The sequence below is a fragment of the Mustela nigripes genome, chromosome 10, assembly GCF_022355385.1.
Source record: "Mustela nigripes isolate SB6536 chromosome 10, MUSNIG.SB6536, whole genome shotgun sequence".
NCBI lineage: Eukaryota > Metazoa > Chordata > Mammalia > Carnivora > Mustelidae > Mustela > Mustela nigripes.
The window spans coordinates 35,823,908-35,849,288 of NC_081566.1; the positions used below are offsets into that span (position 1 = coordinate 35,823,908).

Genomic DNA, 25,381 nt, shown 5'->3' on the forward strand with positions numbered 1-25,381 from the left:
CTGTGAAGTGTGTAAACCTGGTGATTCACAGACCTGTACCCCTGGGGATAAAAATATATGTTTATAAAAAATACAAAATTAAAAAAAAAAAAAAAAGAATGGAATTGCAGGATGCATATTATCTTGTAATAAATTAAGGAGAAAGTTACTAAATGGTACCCAACTGGTTTAAAGACATTCTTGAAGTTCCTTTTATACCTTCTCATTCACTATTAAACCAAATAAACCAAACAGAACTGACTACAAAGATAGTTCAATAAATCCAGAGTATAAAAAGGTACTGAGATTTCAGGCAATCTAATCATGGCTCTAAACAGTTTCATTTAATGATGAGCCAATATAAAACAGAATGGACCATTTCTCTAAGATAATACACTGCAAGAAGTAAAAAATTCTTAAGCAATTTGCTCCTTAAAAAAAAAGGCTGATTTTCACTATAGATATCCAATAAACATATGGTAAGTGTGATCAAATATTTAAAACATGCACCTATTTCCATAATATTTTAGAAAAGCTGAATCATTTGTATTAAAAGTTGATATAGAACCATTATGCAAAAAATATATATAACATCAATAGGTACAGTAAACAACTTTAAATGTTTTTCATCTGTACAAATAAGCATATTATAAAAATGAGGTATTCTATTAGATACATTAAATAAGAAGAGACATATGCACTAATATCAAATTCAAATTTGATGCCTTCTTTGAAACCATACCAACCATGGTTGGATTTTATACAGTGAAAATACTGATGAACAAAATGCCAGTTATATATTCTACAATCAAATAGCAGACTAAATACCTACAAATTCATGTTTTATTTTATGCAAATTGACCTTTCACTGCCAGCACCTTGTCATAAAAGAACAAGTTTTCTAAAAATTAATAAAGATCCATAATGTTATCCAACTCAGACTTCAAAATTAAAAACAAATTAAGTCTACTAAAGAAATTCATTAAAATGCATTATTTGTTAATTATTAAACAAATAAAAAATGTTGCCCTAGCTTTCTGCAAAAGGAGAAAATGACCAAAACCAGAGCACATGTAGGATTCTCTAACTTGGGAAGGACTACTACAGGAACATGACTTCTCCAGACATGATCCTCAGGAGTTTTAAAATAATCAATGGGATCTTCCTTGATCTGCAAAGTGAGGACTGATGGTGTACACAGTGACAACAACTAGTAAGAAAACCAAATCTAACTCGTTTAGGTTGCTGATTAGAAATTGGGTTAATATACAATATGCACAATCAGCAAAAGAAAACTGAATAAAACTGAAATCAGCTAGCATAACGATGCTATGCAACTGACCCAAGTCTTCTGTTTGGATCCTGTCTTCTGTTTATGCTTTTTTTAGAATCTAATCTTCTAAGAACTCTTCTCTGGAAGTTTCACTGATTCCAAGTACAAGGTATTTAAAGTTCAAAGTTTTTCACTATAATGATGACAAGTCACAAAAATCATTTTGGAATGAAATGATAACAGTACAAAAAAATCAATGCATTTTAAAAGCCTAACAGGACTGGAAATTTAAAAAAAATTTAAAGCTATATTCTAATTTAAAATTTCATGATTATTGTATTAAAATCACACCTTGAAAAAGCACACTGACAAACTGGATCATAATGGATTGAAAAATGGAAACATTTTCCCTTTATGACTCATAAGGACATAGAATCTGACCTTCAAAATAAGGTCTGAAAAAGAAATAAGTATAAAAGATCCCAAGTGCCATAAAAAAGTGGTTCATCAAAGACTAAGTTTTTAGTATGTAATACTGACCACATGACCTTGGCCAAATTTAACATATTTCCATGGTTTTCATGACCTCAAAGATGGTCATTCAGAATACTAATTAAAATGTAATTATTCCAAATATTACCTTTTTGAAAATGATTGTGTAAATATACAATAATTCAACACTTGCAACTCCTTTATACTATTCAACTGATACTCTTTGAAAACACAACTGTTTTAACTATTATTTTTATTAATCATTATACCATTCATGCATCTCATGTCTGAAAGATACTCACCTCTATGAGGCTGGAGTGTATTCCAATCAGGTATGGCATTGGAGCACTAAATTAAAGATATATAGTGTATATATTCATAAGTTCATTATAACTGAAACAACTATATAAGTAATTCAGAAAGTTTAAAAAATTAATGGTACAGTTCTAATATAGCCCATTATAGGTATTTAAAATTATTCAGTACATAAAAATCAAATTCAATTGGAGAGACCATGAATATATTCAAATTAATATTTGCATAAAAATCACAAAATCATTTATAATTAAATAAAGAGTGGTAATGCCTAAAAAAACTTTTAATTTATGAAGAATATTAGAGTCTAGGCCATAGTCTGAGTTAAACCTTCCAAATACTTTGTATCAAATATACCCTAATTATCAAATTTATTCACATTTCTTTTATATGCCTTTTTAATATTCGATTGGATTCTTATTTCTGTCATTTTCTTACTATATCATCATTGTTTCACACCTACAATGGCAACAAAATTTTTTGATTTAGTCAATCACCCAATATTTATTGAGACCGACTTATGCCAGGCACTGTTTCAGAACTAGAAAGACAAATATAAACAAGTTCTTCCTCTACTGTTATCATTCTCTTTCTGTGCTTTCTGCTCATGTATGTCGTTCTTTATTTAAATGTCATTCAGTATGGTGACTGACATAACATAATAAGTAAGTAAATACATAAATAAATGTCACACATTCCTATTTATCCCATTTTCACTTCTAGTAATAAAATAATTTTAACAAATCACAATATTCAAGTATGTGTAAGAATAATACTGAAATAATTAATTCAACAAATAATACCTGAAGCACACCAGATGCTAGAACCTGGGGTATGGGCTAGGTATAATAATAAGTGATACAAACAGAATATATTTACTTGTGGATCTTACACTCACTCTAGCAGAGGATACAGATATTAAATAATTTTTGTAACATAAAATCAGGCTTACAAGTAAGTTCAGAAATATTTCTCATAAAATACAAGAGGGGAATTATCCAACTTGACATTTTGAAATCAAAATATTATTTAACAAGAAAACATGAGAATGGATAGGTGTCCTCAAAGGTGATATATGATATACAAATAAATAGCTATCTAAAAATAAAAAATTTTTAACATTTCTTATATAGATATCTTTGTGTTATAGTTAATGAAACATTTTCTATGTTAATGAAAACACATAATCTTTTTCAAAGAATCTGCTTAATTTTCGAAATATCATTTTCACTATTACAGTTGAGCTGTCCAAACTTCTGTATATCCACTTTGCTACTAAGAACCAGTCACAGATAAAGCTAATGGTGCTAAACAGTTTCCAAAGTAACCTAAAACAGCTTCAAATTTATTTAAAGATGACTTAACCACTAACACATACCCCAAATTCACCAAAAATAAGGATGGTTAAAGTTTATAATTGACTTCTCATTATCCTGTTCATTATTTCTTATTGTATTAGATTCCATCTAATTCCCTTTTGTAGCTTTGTTCCTTCCTATTTTTTTTTTTAATACAATAGACCATCTGGAATTGATCTGATATTCTGGATCATTTGACTGAAAGTTAAGAACTCTTTATAGGCCTTGATATCCTTAAGACCTAACAGATTTTTTGCCTTCAAAAAGAAACAGGAGGAATAAATGTGGACTGTTCCACTTCTGCTTAAATAAAGGAAGGCTGATTACTACCCTAGTTCAAGTTCTCATCTCTGGAATTCCTTCTGGGACTCCACAGAAGACATAAAATATATGTCACTAACTATTCTGGGCTCCCACGACTGGGTTCAGAACATTTTCACAAAACAGGGTAGCAAATCCTAAGATCTTAAATATGTCAAGCTGTCCATGTCCAAAATAGCATAAAATTATTCAAGTTACTGTGCAAACTTCCAGTTCATCCTAGGTTTATCCTACCTACAAAATGTACAACATAGAAAGTCCACAGTATCTCAAATTTTAAAGCACATTTTAATACAATGAGTGTTAATCAAAAAATTATAAGCTTTTTAAAGTTAACAATTACTATATCCATTTTACAGATGTTGGACAAACACTGAATGGTCAGATTTCAAAAATTCAGAGCCAAAAGTAGTAGCTAAACTACTGAAGTCCTACGAAATACAGCTAACACTTTTAAAACTTCATAAGAGCTAGTGATTTCTTGAAATACCAAAAAAAAAAAAAAATGTTTAGCAGTTGTTAAACTAGAATAAAAATTCAATAAAGGGCTCGTATGTAGAACTTAGTAATGAAGTAACTTGTAGCTGTTTCTGTGAGATTACTGGGTATCTACATGCTTTTATCTCACTAATTACTAACAAAACCAAAAACATATAGAGATGTTAGAACTGCAAACATTATTAATCTAGAGCACAAATTCTTAAAATAATCATGATGTTTTGCATATAGATTTTATAAAATACATTTTATAGACAAATTTTGTATTTTATGGAATACAGACTTTACTGGTTATTTCTTTCTCATGAAAATTGGATTGTGCACCTAATATTAAATCAGCCAATCTCATGAAAAGTAATTTTGCAACCCTAGCTGAAATCTCCTAATTAGATTAGGGTGTTAAGTCAGGAAGAGATCCTTGGCAACACAGATGTTTTATCATCCACGTGCAAAATTGTCCTAGATCTTTCTGTCAATGAAGTTATTCTGCAAAGATAGGATACAGGAGACTATTATGACTACTTCTTCTTTTGGGTAGCAATTAATCTCTACTCAAAAATAATCACCATGTGATACCTTTTTTTTCTTTCTTTCTAGGTTTTCTTACAGAAACCACCCGTGGGTACACAGTAACAGTAATATATTAACTTAGGTAGTCTAAACAGCACAATTTTCCATTTATGCTTTAAAAAACAATTCTCTCAAAAGTTAAATCTGTTCCTTTCACAGAAAGAAGAGTCAGATAGTAGACAACACAAAAAAGTGACTCGTAAACAAATAAAGATGATTATAATTTTACTGGTATTAAAGTGATACTACCTCCTAGGTGTTTAGGTACTCAGAAAGGTTAAGCCTATGTGGCAGTATCATGGACTTGCCACATTAAAGTTCTCTCTCCCTCTCCGTCCCTCACTCTTTTCCTCTCTCTCGTAGTAAAAAAACACTTCATATAAGCTCTGCCTTCTTAAGAAATGTTAACCATAGGCACAATATTGTGCAGCAGACCTTTGGAACTTAACCATCTTGTATAGCTGAAATCTTATATCTGTTACATAGAAGTTCCCATTCTTCCTTTATATACTAGTAGATTAAAAGAAGACGTAGATGGTGTTATTTCCTCCCAGTCACCCTCCCTATCCTACTAAGCAGTGTGAGCCACTTCTTCCTAGGTGTTCCCATCCAAGTTGCTTTTACATGTCTCTGGTACAAACCTTATAGTACTGAAGTATTATTCTGTGTTCCTCTTGTGCGTGCATGTGTGTGTACACTCCATGCACATATGTGTGAATTTCTTCCTCTCTGTAGATACTGAAAGGGCAGAAACTAAGTTTCATTCAGTACCTTACATATACTTACTGCTTGGCAAATAGGCATTCACCAAATATTTGATGTACAAATAAATGGATAAATGAATGAGTTGACAAATTAGCTAGTCCTTCATTAGTGGACCCAGATGCTATATTCATGCATGGTCACAAGATGGCATTACGGCTCTCCACAGTCTATGTCACACCAGTGATACCAGGTGCGCAAATAAAAATACTTCCAGAAGACAGGATTATTTTAGGATTTGGAAAGTTCCAATCACCTTGAAGAGTTGGCAAATATATATCTAACCAATCAAACCTTCCTGCTCTAGGTCTATATAAAGACATACAAATTTTTTTTTATTCAAAAACCATGAGATTGAAGGGACAATCTCTAATATTTTTCTCTCTTTTGCATAGAGATGAGTGTGATTCTAAGATCATTTGCCAAGATGCAAAGGGAAGAAAATGGTTTTCTTCCATTAGAAATATTTTAGTCCATAAAATTTTCTGACAGAAGAGAGCCAGAGTCTTAGCTATTTCTTTAAAATAAAGAAAAAGAAAAAAATTACATTATATTGCTCAGTTCCTAGGATAGAAGCTGAGCCTATCATTGTGACCCGAAGGTTCAGAAGTGTCAGATAACTCCTTGTTTGATTTTCACTGCTGTACTCTCTAGAACAGGAACTGTCTGGCATAGAGGCTGGTAGAACTTATCCTAAAGGCTATTTCAAGGTTACAAGGGACTGAAATATGAAACAAGCTTCCTTCCTTATAGTAAAGCAGCAGAAGGACTTGATGGCAGGGTTAAAAGTATCAGGAAGACATCTCTGGAAAGAATTAGCACAGAACTACCTACATCACAGAATAGTTTCTAAATAACAGTATTTTAGAAAGTCTTAAATGCCCATAGAAGATAATTATGCCAGGAAGAGAACATTTAACCCTACAGTCCAGAAGAAGATCTCAAGGCTGCTGTTTCAGAATCTAACCCTTGTCCAGCCTCACGGTGAGTATATGCACTCTTCCAGAGGAAGAAAACAGAAAGGTTCTACGGGTATAGCTGAATTCAAATCCGGTGAGATCACTGGGAGTTGTTTCTAATGCCAGGAAGCTTCTCAAAATTACTCCCAACATTTTCAACATTGCTTTTCATAGTGGCTTAGGGCTGAGACTTTGCTTTAAACCAGAAACTCAGGGAATCCCTGAATTAGAGGCAATCCCTTTGCTGGTATTTGATATTTGGTGTGCTGAGGGAAGAAGGGTCTAGGAAAGTGTGTCCTGAGGTAAAGGTAATGAAAGCGTGCCCTGACAGAGACAATCTGGTTTCTGACACACTTGGCAGACAAATCCTGACACCTGGGATACGGAGTTCTCTAACTGATACTATAACTTCCGTATGCTTTTGCTAACTACCAAATACAGGACTGTATTTGCTTCTCTTTACACATTTAATTATCTAAATGACTATGGAAGTACCTCACAAAATCTAAAGAACTTTATGTTTGCCAAGTATACATTTTTGCTAACTTTGAAAAGAATTACTCTGCCTTCATAAAAGCACCTTTTGATATTTGCTACCGATCTCTAAGACAAGTCTCAGGGCTTGCATTTGTCTACATACACACCACGCTTACCTAATTTACAAATAAGCATACTTTTTCGAATCATAAAGGCTGAATTTAAAGGAGTTTGGCCAAGGTCATCTTACCAGCAGTAGTCCAGCAGGTGCGGAGGAAGCACTGGGATGTATATGTGTTGCCAGAACATGGGGTATAGCAGAGCGGCTGATCCATGGAGACAGGCAGTTAACTAAAATTTGCAAGAGGATAACAACGATAAGTAGCTGCTGCCCCTCCAAACAAAAAGACATGCCCAGGTTTTCAAAGATTAACAACAATCGCAAAACTATTTATTTAGTGACCTAAGTCACATTATCTTTACCAATTCTGCCAGGGGGAAAATAATCTTATGTTCAAAAGCCCCTTTGAAAAATATATAAATAGCAAAAGTGACTTCTTGAACATCTTATGGGGACAATTATAACTATCTGAAAATCTAGTGTTTAGGGTCAAAACTGAGAACATAAATAAAAGTAAAACTGAAAAATCAGTTGAGCATCTTAGAAGAAATTGTAGGAAATTATAATTTGTGCAGCACAGTTTGCGCATCACTCAGATTAATATACCACGATTAAATATGGAAAGGAAGAGAGGCTGAAAGCTCCTGAGGGATATCATTAGGGCAAATTGCCAAAGAATGAAACATGAGCCAGTCAGGAGAGTCTGGAAGCTGCAATAATACCAGGGGACTTGAATGTTCGACAGTTGGAGCTTCAGTAATGTGTGAACTGCGGGTTATGGTATCAAGAGACTCTGTTCACTGACACATAGAATGTCACTATTGACCAGCAAACTGCCCAAGCTTGACAGCTGTACTACAGGAAGCCAAGTATATCATAATTTCATATTTAAACTGTTCATTTCAGATTAACATTTTGTTTCCTAGCTTTATATCACAACAGCTGCAAATACATTGATGCTATTTTAAAGGTAATTGCCATTTTAATTGTTTTGTTTTGGCAAGCAGTTAATTAAATATTTTTTAATGCTTAACAAAGGGGTATCACTTTTTTTCCCACTCCCTCCTACTGACCCTCATCAGAATTCTTTCCATGGGACTTTTTTTTTTACATCTTAAATAATATTTCTGTGTTAATCATTTTTTAATGTTTAAAGCAATAATTAAGCCAGCATTCTTCATTTTAAGTCAGCATTTCAAGCTTACTAATTAAATCACTTTATCCAACTTGAACATCAGAATTTAAAAATAAAACTATCTGAATATGAACCACAGACTTTTTCTGTAAGCCATTATTCCTGTTATATAGAGAACTGAAACTTACATATAGTAATCAACTTAAAAGGATAAATGTACAAAAAGCAATTTAATCTTAAGAGAAACATTTGTCTATATTTAAGTGCAAAATAGTTCAGCTAAAAAATTTTTAAAAATTAAAGCAATCTAATTTGAACCTGAAACATAAGAATTTGGATTAAAATATACTCATCTTCATCATATATATTTTTTCCAATTAGATTTTTATTAATCTTATATGGCAAACAATGTATTTCGTTTCTATTTAGTATGCTATCATTAAAGGATTTTAGTACTTTGCACTTACAAGCTTTAATATTTTAATCTACAGTATTCCTTCAACATGTATTAATATTATTTTTTAATTCCTTAATTGGAGCATACAATATACCACTAGGAGGCATTCAAATACCTTCACTTAACAATTACAGAACTTGGATTTATTTGTCTTATTTGAACCCTCATAGAGGGAGATGAAATAGGGTTGATCTAACAGGGTCAAATTCTCTCAGAGCTCTCAGGTACTCCCTGCTTGTAAATTTGGCATCTTTAAAGCTGTATTAACACGTTCCATCCCTTCAGTGTAACTCAATGGCTAAAAGCATTTATACAGCTTTCAAAGGGGGCTACTTCACTCAGTTTCTCCATTTGCACACAGATGGCTTTTAAAACAACTCATTTAAAACCTTAAATAAAGGGAAAGTGTTCTTTTTACATTATTAAGAAAATAACATGGTGGGGCACCTGGGTGGCTCAGTGGGTTAAAGCCTCTGCCTTCGGCTCAGGTCATGATCCCAGGGTCCTGGGATGGAGCCCCACATCAGGCTCTCTGCTCAGCAGGGAGCCTGCTTCCTCCTCTCTCTCTGCCTGCCTCTCTGCCTACCTGTGATCTCTGTCAAATAAATAAATAAAAATCTTTTAAAAAAAGAAAAGAGCAGGGTAACAAGAATAATACTGCCTTCTTAAAATGAGGAATTATAATAAGGGTAACTTATTTTATTGAATACACCCAGAGTCCAAAGCACTCTGTTAATTGCTTTGTAAAACCTTTCCTATGCCCTTAACGGTCATCCTTAAGTGAAGTTATGAATTGTTTGCCAAGAAGGCAGAAAAACATCTAATGAATTTGACTGGCTTCACAGAGGGCGACTGCTCTACATGATGATAGACAGTTACAAAACACCTGCAACTGCCAGCATGTGGCAAAAGATCATCTCTACTAATCAAGGTCTGCCAGGAAAGAAGGAAGTTCTACAGGATTTGGCCTGTAGAAAGAAAAAAGTTCTACAATTTTTTGGATTTAGGAGATAGGTGACTGGTAAAAGGAGAGGTAAAAATACTACCCCTCCCTAACCACGATTTCTGGCCAAAGTAACTAGAATGAATTATTTAACATAATACAACACAAAGTTTCAGGTTCAGGTGGAACTACAAGGAATTTGTTTTTGCAAATATTGATTCTGTTAACTGTGAGACATTCACGTGGAGATTTCCAAAGCAGGCAGAAGCAGACCAAAGATCCCCCCTACTCCCCTAGCAGCATGTAATAGCTATGTGATTGAAAACTAGAGAGAACACTATTATAGCATCTCCTTTCTGGAGGAGTTAGTAAAGCAGTAAGTGAAAAAACACAACTAAGAAAAAATAAATTTAGTAGGAAATCAAACACAGTTATATATAAGCTGTATAAAACAATAAGAGCAAAGTATACAAAATTAGGGCTTTGCCACTTAAGAAGCTGTGTGACATCTGGCATATGTACAAGTATAACCAGATCTGCTTCCTAACCTTTAAGTATACACTAGACGATCTGTAAGCACTGTCTCTGAGATACAGTATTCTTCAGTCTTAGATCGGCTCAATTCTAACTTATATTGTTAATGTTGTTAATGATTTTTTTTTTTTCCAGATAGGTGGTTAACAGAACTAGACTACAAATCTGACCACCTTCAAAATATGTCTAAGGATCATCTCTAAAACCTTTAAAGCACATGAAGTAACTGAGCAACTGGAAATATCATAAATTACTTGCTTCATTAAACAGAAATTTTAAGTGCCTGTCTATGTGTTATCATAAATCTCTACCAGGCCACAGGGACCCAGTACTGAACAGAACAAAGTCTCTGTTCTCATGGAACTTAAATTTTAGTGGGGAAAGCAAACAATAAACAAGTATATATTATGTGGGTTAGAGGTAAGTTCAAGAGGAAACCTAGAGTAGGCCAAGTGGGTAGAAAGTGACAGACGGGAAGTTTTAGACAGGAGAATTAGGGACAAACTCTGATGCCCTGATATCCGAACTGAGACCTGAATGCTAGAAGAGAGCCAGCTGTTACGGCTTTGAGGAGAAGAGCATTCCAGGCAGATGAGGTGGGAACATGCTAGTCATCTTCACAGGGAGTAGGGAGGTCTGCATGATTAGATTGGAGTACGCGGGAGAACAGTGGGAGAACAGTGGGAGGTGAGGTCAGCGAAGCGTGGTCAGAACCGTAGGGCCCTCTGGGATATGGCAGAGACTCCTGTCTTACTCTTCATGAAATTTCTCCACACCTCTGAAGGGAGCTATCACAACAAATTATATATCTAGAACATTCTAACACCTATGCGGATTAAGGAAAATCAACTATGTATTTTAGAAGTCTAATTTGCAGACTGAAGTACTGATGAAAAAATGAGATCAATTTGTAAGCCAAGTAAGAAGAACCATTTCAATTATAAGTTTATTATGGTCTATTGATTCTTTAAGCTCAGAGGGAAATGACAATCATACTTCTTTGGACTAGAATTACCCAAGACTCTACGTCTGGTTCGTGACAGGACTAGAACTCTATATTCTTTGCTAATATTCTGTCAGCGGTTTCTGTAATACCACAGCTGTTCTTCATGGAAGCAAAGAGGGTGGGAGAAGAAGTTTCAGTATTTGAGTCAGAACATATCCTGGTCACTATGCTCTGGAAACTATAGAAATAATAAAGGAGGAATAATATATGATAAGGGTATAATTTTCAGAGAAAAGCAAATTTACAAAATAAAGATTTAAGAAAAAACCCTTATCATCTTTGTTAAATGACTAATGAATATTTAAATGCACATATGATTTCACAAAGCATACTCAATATATTGACTTGGTATGGTCCCACAGTACTGACTAACGCACAATAAAATCACTGGGAACATTTCTCTCCCATGCACTACAATTATAAAACGAGTACATATGGAAACGATGTGAAGAGGAAAGAACTGATGAGGCCTATAAAATCAGGGGGAGAAACTTGACAAGAAAGGTGGACAACACTGAACTTCATCATCAAATAAATGCACTTGGAACTTCCAGTCCCAGGCCACCAGGGTCTAACAGAGATATTGTCAATAATAATAATAATAACAAGTGTGTATGTAATGCTTACTATGTAATAGGCACTATCCTGAGTACTTGATGTATTCAGACTTCATCCTCACAACAACATTATGAAATAGCTTCTATCATGATTATTTCCATTTTACAGAGCAGGACACTGCAACAAAGTTAAGCCAATGGCCGAAGATCACACACCTAGTATGTGGCAAAGCCAGGATACCAACCCAAGGAAACTCCTGAGTATAATAACCATTATTTTAAACTGCCTTTTAAAATTTTTTTTATTTTTTATTAACATATAATGTATTATTAGCCCCAGGGGCACAGGTCTGTGAATCGCCAGGTTTACATACTTCACAGCACTCACCATAGCATATACCCTCCCCCAATATCAAACTGCCTTTATTTTTTTTTCTCAACAGAGATCACAAGTAGGCAGAGAGGCAGGCACAGAGAGAGAGAGAGGAGGAAGCAGGCTCCCTGCCTAGCAGAGAACCCGATGTGGGACTCATTCCTAGGACCCTGAGATCACAACCTGAGACGAAGGCAGAGGCTTTAACCCACTGAGCCACCCAGGCACCCCCAAACTGCCTTCAAAAAAAAAAAGATATTATTTATTTGTCAGAGAGAGAGAACCCAAGCAAGGGGAGCAGCAGGCCGAGGGAGAAGCAGGCTCCTTGCTGAGCAAGGACGTCCCTGGGGTCATGACCTGAGCTGAAGGCAGACACTTAACCGACTGAGCCACCCAGGCGTCCCTAAACTGCTTTTTGATACACAAGCATTCAAAATTCCCATCACTGGGGCACCTGGATGGCTCAGTGGGTTAAGCCTCTGCCTTTGGCTCAGGTCATGATCTCAGGGCCCAGGGATTGAGCCTTGCTGAGCCTCTCTGCTCAGCAGGGAGCCTGCTTCCCCCTCTCTCTCTGCCTATCTGCCTATTTGTGATCTCTCTCTGTCAAATAAATAAACAAAAATCTTTAATAAAAACAACCCCAAATTCCCATCATTATGGGGCTCCGAATAACATCTACTGGCTGAAGTTATATGGTGAAGTTATATGGTGAAGAATGCGTCTTTACACTCCACTAACAAGAACACCTGACCTTTGTAAGAAATAGTTGAGGTCTGTGACTGAGATCCAATTTCTAAAACTTTCCTCAGGCATCATAGTGGGCAACTTCAGCAGGAAACCAATGGAACAGATTCTCTCAGATGTTGAAAAGATAATTGATAAAAATTCTACCAGTTATCATCTCAGTTTGGATCTGCAAGAATACTTAGTTGGAAGCCAAACTAAAGTTCTTTCCCTTCATGATATAAAATCACATTCATTCCATTTTCTTAAAGTCAAACTATATTTATTAGAGGAAATCAGCCACTAATAAAACGAGGCAATGTTTTAAGCAATTAAATAGACATGTATTTTGGGGGAAGGGGAAACAGCATTACCAGATTCCCAAAGAGACCACAGGTAAACAACCCATCTAGTGTGACGACCACAATGAAAACAGCACAATTCAAACTCAACACACTTTACAAGTAAAGCTCTCATATGGACACAAAGTCATTCCCATATCTCGTAGACTATGCCTCATTCTTATGGATAAATTCTATTCACTTCAGCTAAAGTTCTATATGAATTATTGAGGGGCAGATTTATGTCCCCTACGAATGTATTTATGCACAAAACCCAAGAAATATAGATTAGAGACTTCATTTGATTTTTAACTGAATCAATATTTAATTCAGAAATTTATGCACTATAAATAACTAAAGGTATACAGAATAAATTGCTGCAGATGGGAATGTGATAAATTCCTCATGGAATGAAAAAAAATTAGTGGAAAGCATAAAGAAACCATCTGTTTAAACATGTTTAATTTACACTCCCATTTAAAAGTTTAGACCAGGGGCGCCTGGGTGGCTCAATGGGTTAAAGCCTCTGCCTTCGGCTCAGGTCATGATCCCAGGGTGCTGGGATCGAGCCCCGCATCGGGCTTCTCCCCTCTCTCTGCCTGTCTTTCTGCCTACTTGTGATCTCTGTCAAATAAATAAATAAAATCTTTAAAAAATAAAATAAAATAATAGTTTAGACCAAAAGAAGTAGCAGTAGGGTATCTGACAACTACAAAGTTATCCAAACTATAAAATACTCTTACTGGAGGGGTGCATGGGTGGCTCAATTGGTTAAGCATCTGACTCTTGATTTCAGCTCAAGTCACAATCTTAGGGTCCTGGGATCAACCGCCAACACACACACACACACACACACACACACACACACACACACACTGTCCAGACTCTGTGCTCAACAGGCAGTCCACCTGAGGATTCTCTCTTCTTATCCCTCTGCCCCACCCCACTCATATTTTCTCTTTCTCTATCTCTCTCTCAAAAAATAAATAAATAAATAAATCTGTAAAAAATATATTCTTACCCAAGCAAAATTCTAAAATTTAAATCAAGTGACAGCTGTAAGAAAATATTTGGAAAACACTGCAATTTTATATAATGAAAAAAGACAGTATTTGCACATTTTTAATGTTTATACTAAAATATTATTCTATATTTCATTCTCTTTTTTCATTCTATTGGGATGGCAAATTCTGCCACTTAATTGCTAAAAAATCAACCTAAACTAATCTCTTTCCGTCATATACAAGTCCTTTAAAGAGTTTTCATCATCTCACATTTGATCACTAGTTCATTAGCTTTTCCTAGCCAAACAACTTTAAATTTTTCTGCTCACTTACTTCTTTTATGTATTTATTCTTTTAATGATTTTACAGATGCGGAAACTGAGGGAAAGTTAAACAAATTTCCCAAGATCATATAACTAGTAAATGGGACACCAAACACGTGCCAGTTATTATTGGTTCTGGGGATATGGTAATGAACAAAAGAGACAAAAATTTCTGCCCTTAGGGAGTCTGCCTTCTAGCTACCCTCTATAAACTACCTTTACAGTCACACCAACTCTCCTCGACTTTTCGGCTCTCTGTAGCGGTCACATTACGCATATATATGCCATAGGCTTAAAACAAATTTCTTCCCCTACATAACTTTTCCTTATTACTAAATTTTTTGCTTTCTACTTCTCGCTCTCAAAGTTGATTCAATACCAGTTTTGTTTTTCCTAAAAAAGGCCCATCTACCTTTCCACCAAAGTTTAGCAGTCTAATCTACAACATTGCTCAAATTCATCCATCTATCTTCTCTCCTCAAAAACTCATAGATACTGGGGCGCCTGGGTGGCTCAGTGGGTTAAGCCTCTGCCCTCAGCTCGGGTCATGATCCCAGGGTCCTGGGATCGAGCCCCGCATTGGGCTTTCTGCTCTGCAGGGAGCCTGCTTCCTCCTCTCTCTGCCTGCCTCTCTGCCTACTTGTGATCTCTGTCTGTCAAATAAATAAATAAAATCTTAAAAAAAAAAAAAAACTCATAGATACTGAATTCTAAAGGATTATGAGTTAAGAAGTTCATGTGAATTACATAAAGACTACATAATTTGGCAATTATTTAAGAAATAAATACTACAATTAAAGAATGACTGCATTTAATAGGTAAAAAGGATCTTTCTTGCTCAATTCTTTCATTTTTTAAACACGAAACTGCAGGAAAAAAGTTAAATGGCTTATATGAAGTCTAATTTCTTTGTTAAGTAGTCAGGAAAGAAACACAAATCTCTAATTTAGAAGATATTACTAATATAATTGCTCTGCTACCATATCTTGGGGTAGAGTAATACTGTAAACAACCAATAAAGAAATCCAATTGGCTGATACTCTTTTTAACTACTGGGCATTTCTGAAAATCAAAATTTAAAAATATCCCTTACCAGGAACAAAATAAAACTGGTTGCAAACTATTAGCAATTAGAAAAAAGACAATCACAATTGCAAAGCAATCACAAAGGAAGTTCTAAATCTTTATAAATGGAATTAAATAGCTCTTAATTTGTAAGGCATATATAATTAAATAAGAATGAATAATTACACACATATACTAAATATTTTAATATTAAAATTGTATATAATATTCTCATGTGTACTTAACATACATATACATGTATGTTTAGCATGCTCATCAAATGTATTTAAATATGTACATCTATATATGAACATTTATATAAGCATCTACAGTCATGTGAATATTTATATGCACACACACCCATAATTAGTTGCAATTTACTGGTAATTAAATGATATCAAGCCCACTACCATTAGACAGCAACTAAACAAATACCTCATGAAGACTGGTCCTTTGTGAGTCATTCTACACTTCTCCCTGTTCCTTACCTACTTTCAAACAGACTCTATATCCAACAGAAGTTTCCTTAGAAATGTTCCTAAAACCCAACTTCATCTTCCTCTTACGGTCTCTGTTCTACTGTAGAAGCGAGTCACCCCTTGCTTTTATTACTGCACAGCCTTTTAACTGGACTCCTATTAGAAGGAATTTCCCTACCCCATTTTTTTCTTTTATAATGCCACCAGTGTTATCTTTCCCAAAACAAAACTGGTCATATTATGTACCTCATTTGCCTCCCCACAATCTGTCGGATAAAATCCAAGTCCCTTAAGTTAGCAAACATGTTTCTACACAATCTGGCTATTACTTATCTCTCCAACTACATTACATAGCACAACTTTTCTCTCTTTTCACACACACACATACAGAGATATGTTAAATAAGTATATATTTCCTACACAAGATGTCAACTCCTTTCAAGAACCAGTGTCATCCTGAAGTAAACTTTTTAATCTACTACTCTCCCTCTTACATTTCCCATATTAGAGTTCTTATCACATTGACTGGCCTTGATTCACTGACATGATTTATGTTTTAATTTATATTTATGATTCTAATTAATAACTTTGAAATTGCCAATACATAATACCTGGTAAATAATAATATCAATGCACAAATGAATAAATCAATACTGTTATACTTGGTCTTTGGAAAAATTTACCAATGTTAAATATTTCCTTCCAATTAAAGGTCTTCCTTTTCTACTCTTTATATAATACAGTAGGAAATCAAATAAAATAGCTGATTCATGGAAGCTGTGCCCTTCACATATTGCCCATTAGCTCCAAATTCACTCTTTGCTACCCATCTGTGAAATGGTATTTTTCTTGGTGCTTTTCTCTTTTACCAGATAGCCTAATGTTAATAGAAGACAAAGAAGAACTCAGTCAGTACAGGACACTGGGAATACACCGCAGGAGGAAAGGACTTTGGCTTCCTGGTTCCAGTGTGCTCTCAGGCAAGATCCTACAGGGCTAGGCTTCTCCAGTACACAGTGGCCAGTAACACCCAGCAGTAATACCTGGTAGCTTGTTCAGGTAATTTTGTGGCAGAATCCTTCTGGGGAGATAACCGCCCAGGGCAATCAACAAGCTACCCAGGGGCCCGTTAATTACACCAGAACTCTTCCATCAAGGAGGAGGCGTAAGTCCATCCTCCTGGAAATAAATAATCTGGATAAGGTCTTCTCTGACTATAATGCTTCTGCCAGGAACCAAAATCACTAGATGCATAGAATAACATATCCATCAGCATTGCCTTCTGTACAGCACTGGACCTCATCAAGGTATTCATTTAATTGCAAAGTAAGTAAAGCTATGGGTTCATGACCATTAAACTAACTAGTCTTACCCATATTTACAACCCAGAAGGAACTGGCCTAACTGAAAAGTGGAATGGCTTACTGAAGACTCAGTCATGGTACCAGCTGGTATTATTATATCCATAAAGGGTAGGATTCTATTTTACATGATGCAGGATATGCTTTAAGTCAGAAAGCACTTTATGGTATTATTTCTCCTATAGCCAGAATACATGGGACCAGGAATCAATGGGTGGAAGGGGAGTGGCCATTTCATTATTACACTTAATAACCTACTTGCATAAATTCTATTTCCAGTCTCAGTAGTTTAGAACTCTTCTGGTTTGGAGATCTTACCTCCCGACAGAGAAATGTTTCCATGTGAATTGGAAAAAGATATTGACACCTGGCCATTATAGGCCCCAATGTCACTGAACTAACGGGCTAAAAGTTGGGGTTGATCTACTGGCTGATTGATCTCAATAACCAAAGCGAAACTGGTTTGCTTCTACACAAAAGAGGCAAAAAGGACTATGTCTGGAACTGGGAGGTTCTTTGCGATACCTCTTTCTATGCCTAATAGAAAAAGGTTAATGGAAAACTACAGCAATCATTAAGAAAAAAAAAAAAAAAAAAGCAGAACTATTGAGGATTCAGACCTTTTATAAATGAAAGTTCATGTCATTATACCAGGTAAACTCAACTAGCTGAGGTTCTGGCTGAGGGTGAGGAAGATATGGAATGGGTAATGAAACAAGTAAGCTATTAATACCAATATTGTCTCATGATTAGTTATACAAACAGAGGTCACAGTAGCTTTGCATATTGTTTATTTGCCTTTCATATGCATGTGTTCATTTTTATCTGCTAACCATTTTTTCCCTCTATCTCTCATTTTTATTTTCTATGTGTGTTGTTAGTGATTAACAGAAATTTAAATATATTGCAATTAAATTTGAAGACATGATTATAATGGCTCTTGGGACTGCTCTTCCTCATTTTGGGAAATGTCTACATTTGCAAAAAGGATAACTATATCTTAATAGCTACGAACATGTCCTGTTGTTGTATAGAAGTACAAATGTGTTTAGAAGAGTATAAACAGAAATTGAATATCCAAAGGGATGGACTATACCAGTTATCAATTTATTGCCTAATTCACCCTTTATTGTGTGGTCTTTGAAAACAGATCTGTGTCATTTAGATATTTATTCTTTTTAACAGCTGGCATCATGTTAAGGTTTGTCAGGAAAGGACACTGAAGAGACATTTCAGGAAGCAAGGGTTTGGGTTCCTGGTTCCAGTATACTTACCCAGCAGGTTCCTGTCAACCTGTTGCTTGTCAAGGGCCTGCTTTCTTCCTTTCAGGTGGGCTCACAGCAGTGTGTTGTCAATGAGGTATCTCTCTGAACAGATTCCTCATTATCCCTAAAGAGGCTTTCCAGCAAGTTTGAAAGAATGACGCCTGTCACCCAAAGGGTGTATTTCCAAAAATTCTGCCAGTGTAGCACCACAACAACTTCTCTGCCATCTAATGAGTCATGGTTCCACCCTCCTCAAGAGGGTCTCAATCGCAGGCCTGGGTGGGGCTCCTTCCTTGGGTACTCTACCTCGGCCCTAAGGGTACTGGTTGCTTTACATCTGCTGTGCCTGTGTTCTCCAACGTTCTCTTCGCTGCAAGCTCGCTCATCTCTTGGCACTCCAACCCCTTGCCTCAGCTTTACATTCTTCATGTTAAACTTTTCTTGATCAAATTACTGTGTACTTTCTCTCACTTTATTGGACTCAGACTGCTACAGATGCCATGACCTCATTACCTTCCTTGTAGAACACTGTCTGACATGAATTAGGTACTCCATAAATAAGAAATAGTTTATTGAATGAAGAAATAAACATCTTCATAGGGAGAAAGCAGTATGTTTTCTACCTAGGACTATATGAAGGCCAAAAGATACCAAACCATGTTCCTATACAGGCTGAACAGAAGCAGTACAGCAAGAGAAACTAATAAAGCTGAAAAGAGATCAAGATGTATTAAGTTTTTCCCTAAAAAATTACCATTTAGACAAAGACTTTCTAAAAAATTAAAAGATTCTAGTAGAAAATGGCTAAACACAAATCTTCTTTTAAAAGACAAAGCCTGGGACGCCTGGGTGGCTCAGTTGGTTAAGCAGCTGCCTTCAGCTCAGGTCATGATCCCAGCGTCCTGGGATCGAGTCCCGCATCGGACTCCTTGCTCGGCAGGGAGCCTGCTTCTCCCTCTGCCTCTGCCTGCCATTCTGTCTGCCTGTGCTTGCTCTCTCGCCCTCTCTCTCTGATAAATAAATAAAATCTTTAAAAATAAAAATAAAAAATAAAAGACAAAGCCTACATGGAGATTAGCCTCTAACTTACAAGTTAGCCTCTAACTAACTTCATAGATTTCAGAATCTATGAAATCTTTATTATTACTATTATTTAAAGAGCCAAGTTGTCATAGGAACAATCAGACACATTTTTACTTGTCAAAAAGACAGAATTCTACTCTGGCATTTTTAGTATCAGATGGACACTTCATATTTCATAATTAATAAAAAATTTTATTTTAAACCTTTTTCTGTTATCCACAATTTAAAAGATTAAATCCATTTAAAAATACACTCACATATATACACACACACAACAGACACAAACCATGATTCTAACCTTTAAAGAGATAAATATCTCATACTAGAGTTCAACAAATTTACTTATAATTCTAACTTAAGAGAAAGTATGTGGTAAGTACTACAGTAGTTCTGGGGTGAAAGATAAACAGAAGTTACCGACAGAAACTAGAACTTTAAAGAGCAAACCAGATTCTGGGAAACATTCAGAGGAATGAAGATGGGAGCATTCTAAACATATGAGAGGAAGACCCAAAAAAGTGCAGCTTCAGGCACGGACTCAAAAAATTATTGTTAGAAACCTACTAGGTATCAGCACTATCCTAAGAGGTAGGTTTACTGTAGTGAATGAATCAAATAACGTTCCTTCCCTGAGTTTATAGTAAGTGATGATTAAGTTAAAGAACAACTAGGTCATAGAATGCACTACATAATTCTTACCTATAACTACTCCTTTCGTCATCACCATCCTTTTATGTAAATGGAGAAAATGCTAACACGTTCATAACTCATAATCTGAAAATAGTATTTGTGGGAAGTGACAACTGCCTGAACTAAGGCAATGGGCAAAGGAATGAAGAACAGGGGTCAAAGAAGAAAGGACCAAGGAGGTAGGTAGGGGAAAAAGATGAGATGGAGGGGTAAATCCCCAAATCAGTCCCACTGCAGGATAAGGGAATATAATCTAGGACATTTCATCAGAATAGAAAAACTTGCCTAACTACAAAATGCAAAATACAAAACATAAACACACACACACACACACACAAATATACTGTGCATAAACATAAATATAGAAGGTACATTTAAAAATAAACCAATTGCTCTCAGTAGTTTTACTAAGGAAACAAACAATATATATATAAAACTTTTCCTATACTTAAGACTGAGAATCATGAACAGCACAAAATTCAGTCATTTCAGATAGAAAATACTACAGTAAACTAAAATCTTGAGGTTGTTTGTAGTTGTAGGAACAAAACTCGGAGAACATAGTGATTGACAATATGTCCCTTAGATAAGAACACAACTGTTACATTAAAAACAGATATTTAAATTAAAAGCCAATTGTTTACTTTTAGGGGACAAGTCGACTAAACCTTAGAGCAGAAATACATGCTTGTTTCTGTGAAGAACAGCATGCCTATTACCACAGGAGCTGGAAGATACACAACCTCCAGTTCTCCTGCTTAGAGGTTTCCTCTGACTGACCTGCATACATATCTTCCAACACGGTGCCACCAGACAACCACAACAGTCCTATTTCCACACTCCAGTCACATTCATTTAGCACCCAATGAAAATACAATGTTCAGAAGAATGGTATACATGTCAAATAATACACTGGTAAAGAGAATTCTTATCTGTAGTTTCAGCTGACATAATTGGTTGCTATGGGCTTTGGGAAGAATTTAAAAATCTAAAAATTGTTCCTAGAATCTCTCTCTGAAAGGTCTTCATAGCAATTTTTAACTGCACCACTGTGCTGCAGCGTTAAAAACACAAGGGGCACAAGCACACTTCAATAGTCTTAAGTAGGAAGTAGACCTGGGTAATCTTTGTTCTCTCACCAACTGTTCAATTCTTAATCTGCAAGAAGATTCTCTGTGCTTCAGGTTTCAGAATAAATGCTGATACAGGTGGCACCATTAAAAGACAAATCAAGAATATGTAAAATGCAGATGGAGAGGTTAAAATCCTCTGGATTCCCCCTTCAGTCTAAACCTATAAAATCTACATTTTAATAGCCGATTTTCCAGAGACCACAAGATTTCTTTTTGCATATGCCCTTGATGGAATTAATGAGAGAAGGAGAGAAAAGCATATGCTTAAATGCCTGGGGGCAACTATAACAAAGGAAGAAATTACAGTTTATTAACACAATTCCAGTACTCAGAGCATATTGCTTGTTCTAATTATTCCAGAAAGAACATGTACTCTACAGTCCAATCTCTGTAACTAATGTGCTTATAGACTTTAAGAGGGTGATATTTACCAGCTAAATATTGGTCAAAATAGTAGCTAACATTTAGACATCTGCTTTAAAGAGAAGCATCTCTTCCACCTGCTTCTACAGGCCACAAAGATACACTCTAGTTAACATATTACTGACAGGATGATGAGAAAGCTCCTGTCAGATGCTGGCCAGCCGGGTGTTTGAGACAAAATGCACAGCCCCAGCTGACTAGTTAAAGAAAGTCTGGTGAGGTACAATTATAGAGGCATATGACAAGACTTCATGCCTGACTGATTTGAGAACCAATGACATGACTTTAAACAGCAATGTTCTCTACCTCTGGTCACAAAACAGCAATAAGTCAACTAATATACTCTTGTAATATCATGATTTATTCCTTTGCTTTGAATACATGAGACTTTGGTATGATGTTCTGCTAGTCTACCAGAGATGCACTTGGGGCTTAAACATCTAGGGCCTGCCTACAGCATGTATAAAATCAGTGTTCTTGTTCAGGGTTACAGGAATGCTTCTGTGTGAACTTGATAGTGTATATATCAATAGAATAAACACTAACTTGTTTATGTCCCAATTCATTAAATTTAAATAAAACACAATGTAATAATGGGTCCTAACAAAACACCACACTTTAGGGAGTGGGTGGGATAAAAATGTGATAGGCATTAAGGAGGGTACCTGTGATAAGCACCGAGTGGCACATGTAACTGACAAATCACTAAATTCTACACCTGAGACTAATATTACACTGTATGTTAACTAACTGGAATTTACATAAAGACTTAAAAAAAATAAAAAATACCACACTTTAATATGGAGGGAATTCATGAAAAATTTAAACATATCATTATTCTTGATAGTTTTGCTAACATATCTCAAAATTATTTTTTTATTTTAAAGTTTACCTCTCTAAATTACAAATTCTAATTTTAACTACAAATGGTACCTAAGGAAAGGGACCTTAAAGCAATCTGATTCTCTATCATTGTATCATCACTGAAATACCCAGCAAGCTATACGGTTGACAACTATGATTCTAACAAATTATGGTGTTGAAGAGTAAACTCATACATACAAAATTCTTAAAATCATAATAAAATTATAAATGTAAAGACACCTTAAGCTATATATGTTCTTCTAATTGTTAAAATTTTGGCTATAAATTCAAAATATGAAAAATGGGTAAAATCTCTTGTATTATTACTAAATACAGCATTGTCTTCACAGTATATAAAATAAGAATGTAAAATGCTTAAAAGCAAGTCAATTCATTAACACTTTAACTATTCCTTCCTTGGTTGTTTCAGACATTTCACTGAATTCTTCCTAAAAAAATAGCTTATTTCTAATTTATGTTATAGTACTAGTGTTTGACCTTAAATGTTACTATGCATGGAATTTACGGAAGATATATACATACACATGAATTTTTCAAGATAGATTCAAGTAAAACAGCTTCTCCCACATAGTAAGGGTAAGGAGATCCTGAAAGCAAGCTTGAATTATGTTTCTTTTATCAGTCCTACTGTCCCCAGGAATGAACCAAAACAAAGATGGTAACGTATAAGTGACATCACCATCAAGTTTCTATGAATTTTCAAACGATTGGCAGAAGAAGTTCACCTTAAACATAAAAACAACTCCCTGAATAATTCCAAGCCTTTATTAAAATAATTTTATTATTTAACTCAAATGAAATTAAAGGGCAGTAGGCATGTTAATTTTTACTCTAAAGTGCAGATCTAGTCTTTTACAAAATTATAGCTAATAATCACTGAATCATTGAATGTTATGCAGATACAGTTCTAAGCACAATATATATATGTGCATTATACACATGTATATATATATACATATGTGTTTATATAACTATAGAGACAGAGATAGATCTACTCAATCTTTATAGCCCTATGAGATTAAGCTTGTGTTACTCCCATTCTCCCAGTTTACATGGGAAGAAACTGAGTCAGAGAGAGGTTACTGAGCTATTAAGAGGTCTTTATAAATTGCAATAAAGAGAACACCAGTCCTTTACAATAGTCATATGCTCAGATTGATTTCAAATGTTTTTGTAAATAGGGCAGCGTGTGCATTCATTCCCATAGCTCACTCCCGCACTTTATTATTCAGGTCTCTGCTCAGTACTACCCCATTCAAGCAGCTTCCCATGACCACTCTACATAAACTGAAACCCGCCCCTCACACCCTTCATCCTGCACACACACTTGCTTTATCACTTACCCCTAGGCACTCACCACCAGAAGATGTAACAACTACTTTTATTTATTCATTTCTTTGTTTCATTAGTCCAATATAAGCTCCTAGAGTGTTTGAGCTTTGCTTTGCTTACTGCTGGATCCTTAGTGCCTAGAAAGCACCTAGCATATAGCAGGTCTCATGACAAGATTTAGTTCCTAGGCCTCTGAGATAGTTCGTACAATCTTTTTAATCTTCAGGACAATAACCGTATAGAAATATTATTTATAATCTTGAAAAAATCATGTTTAAAAAATAAGGAGGAAGAGAATGGGGAGAAGAATGGTTTTGCTTCAATGGCAAATTAAAAACAGCAGAAAATGGGTGCCTGGTGGCTAAGTTGTTGGGCGTCTGCCTTCGGCTCAGGTTATGATCCCAGGGTTCTGGGATCAAGCCCCAAATAGGGCTCCTTGCTCAACGGGAGGCCTGCTTCTCCCCTACTATTCCCCCTGCTTGTGTTCTCTCTGTCAAATAAATAAAAATCTTTTTTAAAAAAATAGCAGAAAAGCAAATATATAAAAAGTACCAAATGACTCAGATTCAATTTCTCAGTATCATTTTAAGAAAGCGCAAATTAACTGTGTCACTACTTTGTGCTTATTCTATGATTATACTACATCACATGTTTAAATGCATATAATGTGTTTTTCATACATAAAATAATATATTTTCAATATTTTTGGAAAAGTGGGCATATGAATATTATAATTCAAAATCTCAAAGCATATTTTTTCAAATGTAGAGTAATGGAAATAATCTCAAATTAGAATCAGGACACCCAGTTTCACACTACCTGTACCTAACTAGCTGTTTGGCCCTGGGGTGGCCATTTAACCTGTTGAAAAATACACTGCTCATTGTGTTTTTTGTTGGTTTTTTTTTTTTACGATTTTATTTATTTTGACACAGAGAAGAGAGCACAAGTAGGGGGAGCAGCAGACAGAGGAAGAGAGAAAAGCAGGCTCCTCGCCAAGCAGGGAGCCGGTTGCGGGGCTTGATCCCAGCACCCTGGGATCATGACCTGAGCTGAAGGCAGACATTTGACTGAATCACCCAGGCACCCTCCACTTCTCATTGTTAAAGACTAAATAGATATCCCACAGGACTCCTGAAACTGC

At 35.4% G+C, this 25,381-nt stretch overlaps 1 protein-coding gene across 3 annotated transcripts in view; it reads right to left on the reverse strand.

Moving 5' to 3' along the window:
- DENND1B (DENN domain containing 1B) overlaps positions 1 to 25,381 on the reverse strand; it is a 285,595-nt gene that overhangs the window by 119,579 nt on the left and 140,635 nt on the right. For all 3 annotated transcript variants that reach the window (XM_059413042.1, XM_059413040.1, XM_059413041.1), the window contains 2 exons: positions 7,255 to 7,355; positions 2,047 to 2,092 (listed from right to left, as the gene is read on the reverse strand). In XM_059413042.1, the coding sequence (XP_059269025.1) occupies positions 2,047 to 2,092; positions 7,255 to 7,355 (147 nt within the window). The remainder of the gene's footprint in view (positions 1 to 2,046; positions 2,093 to 7,254; positions 7,356 to 25,381) is intronic.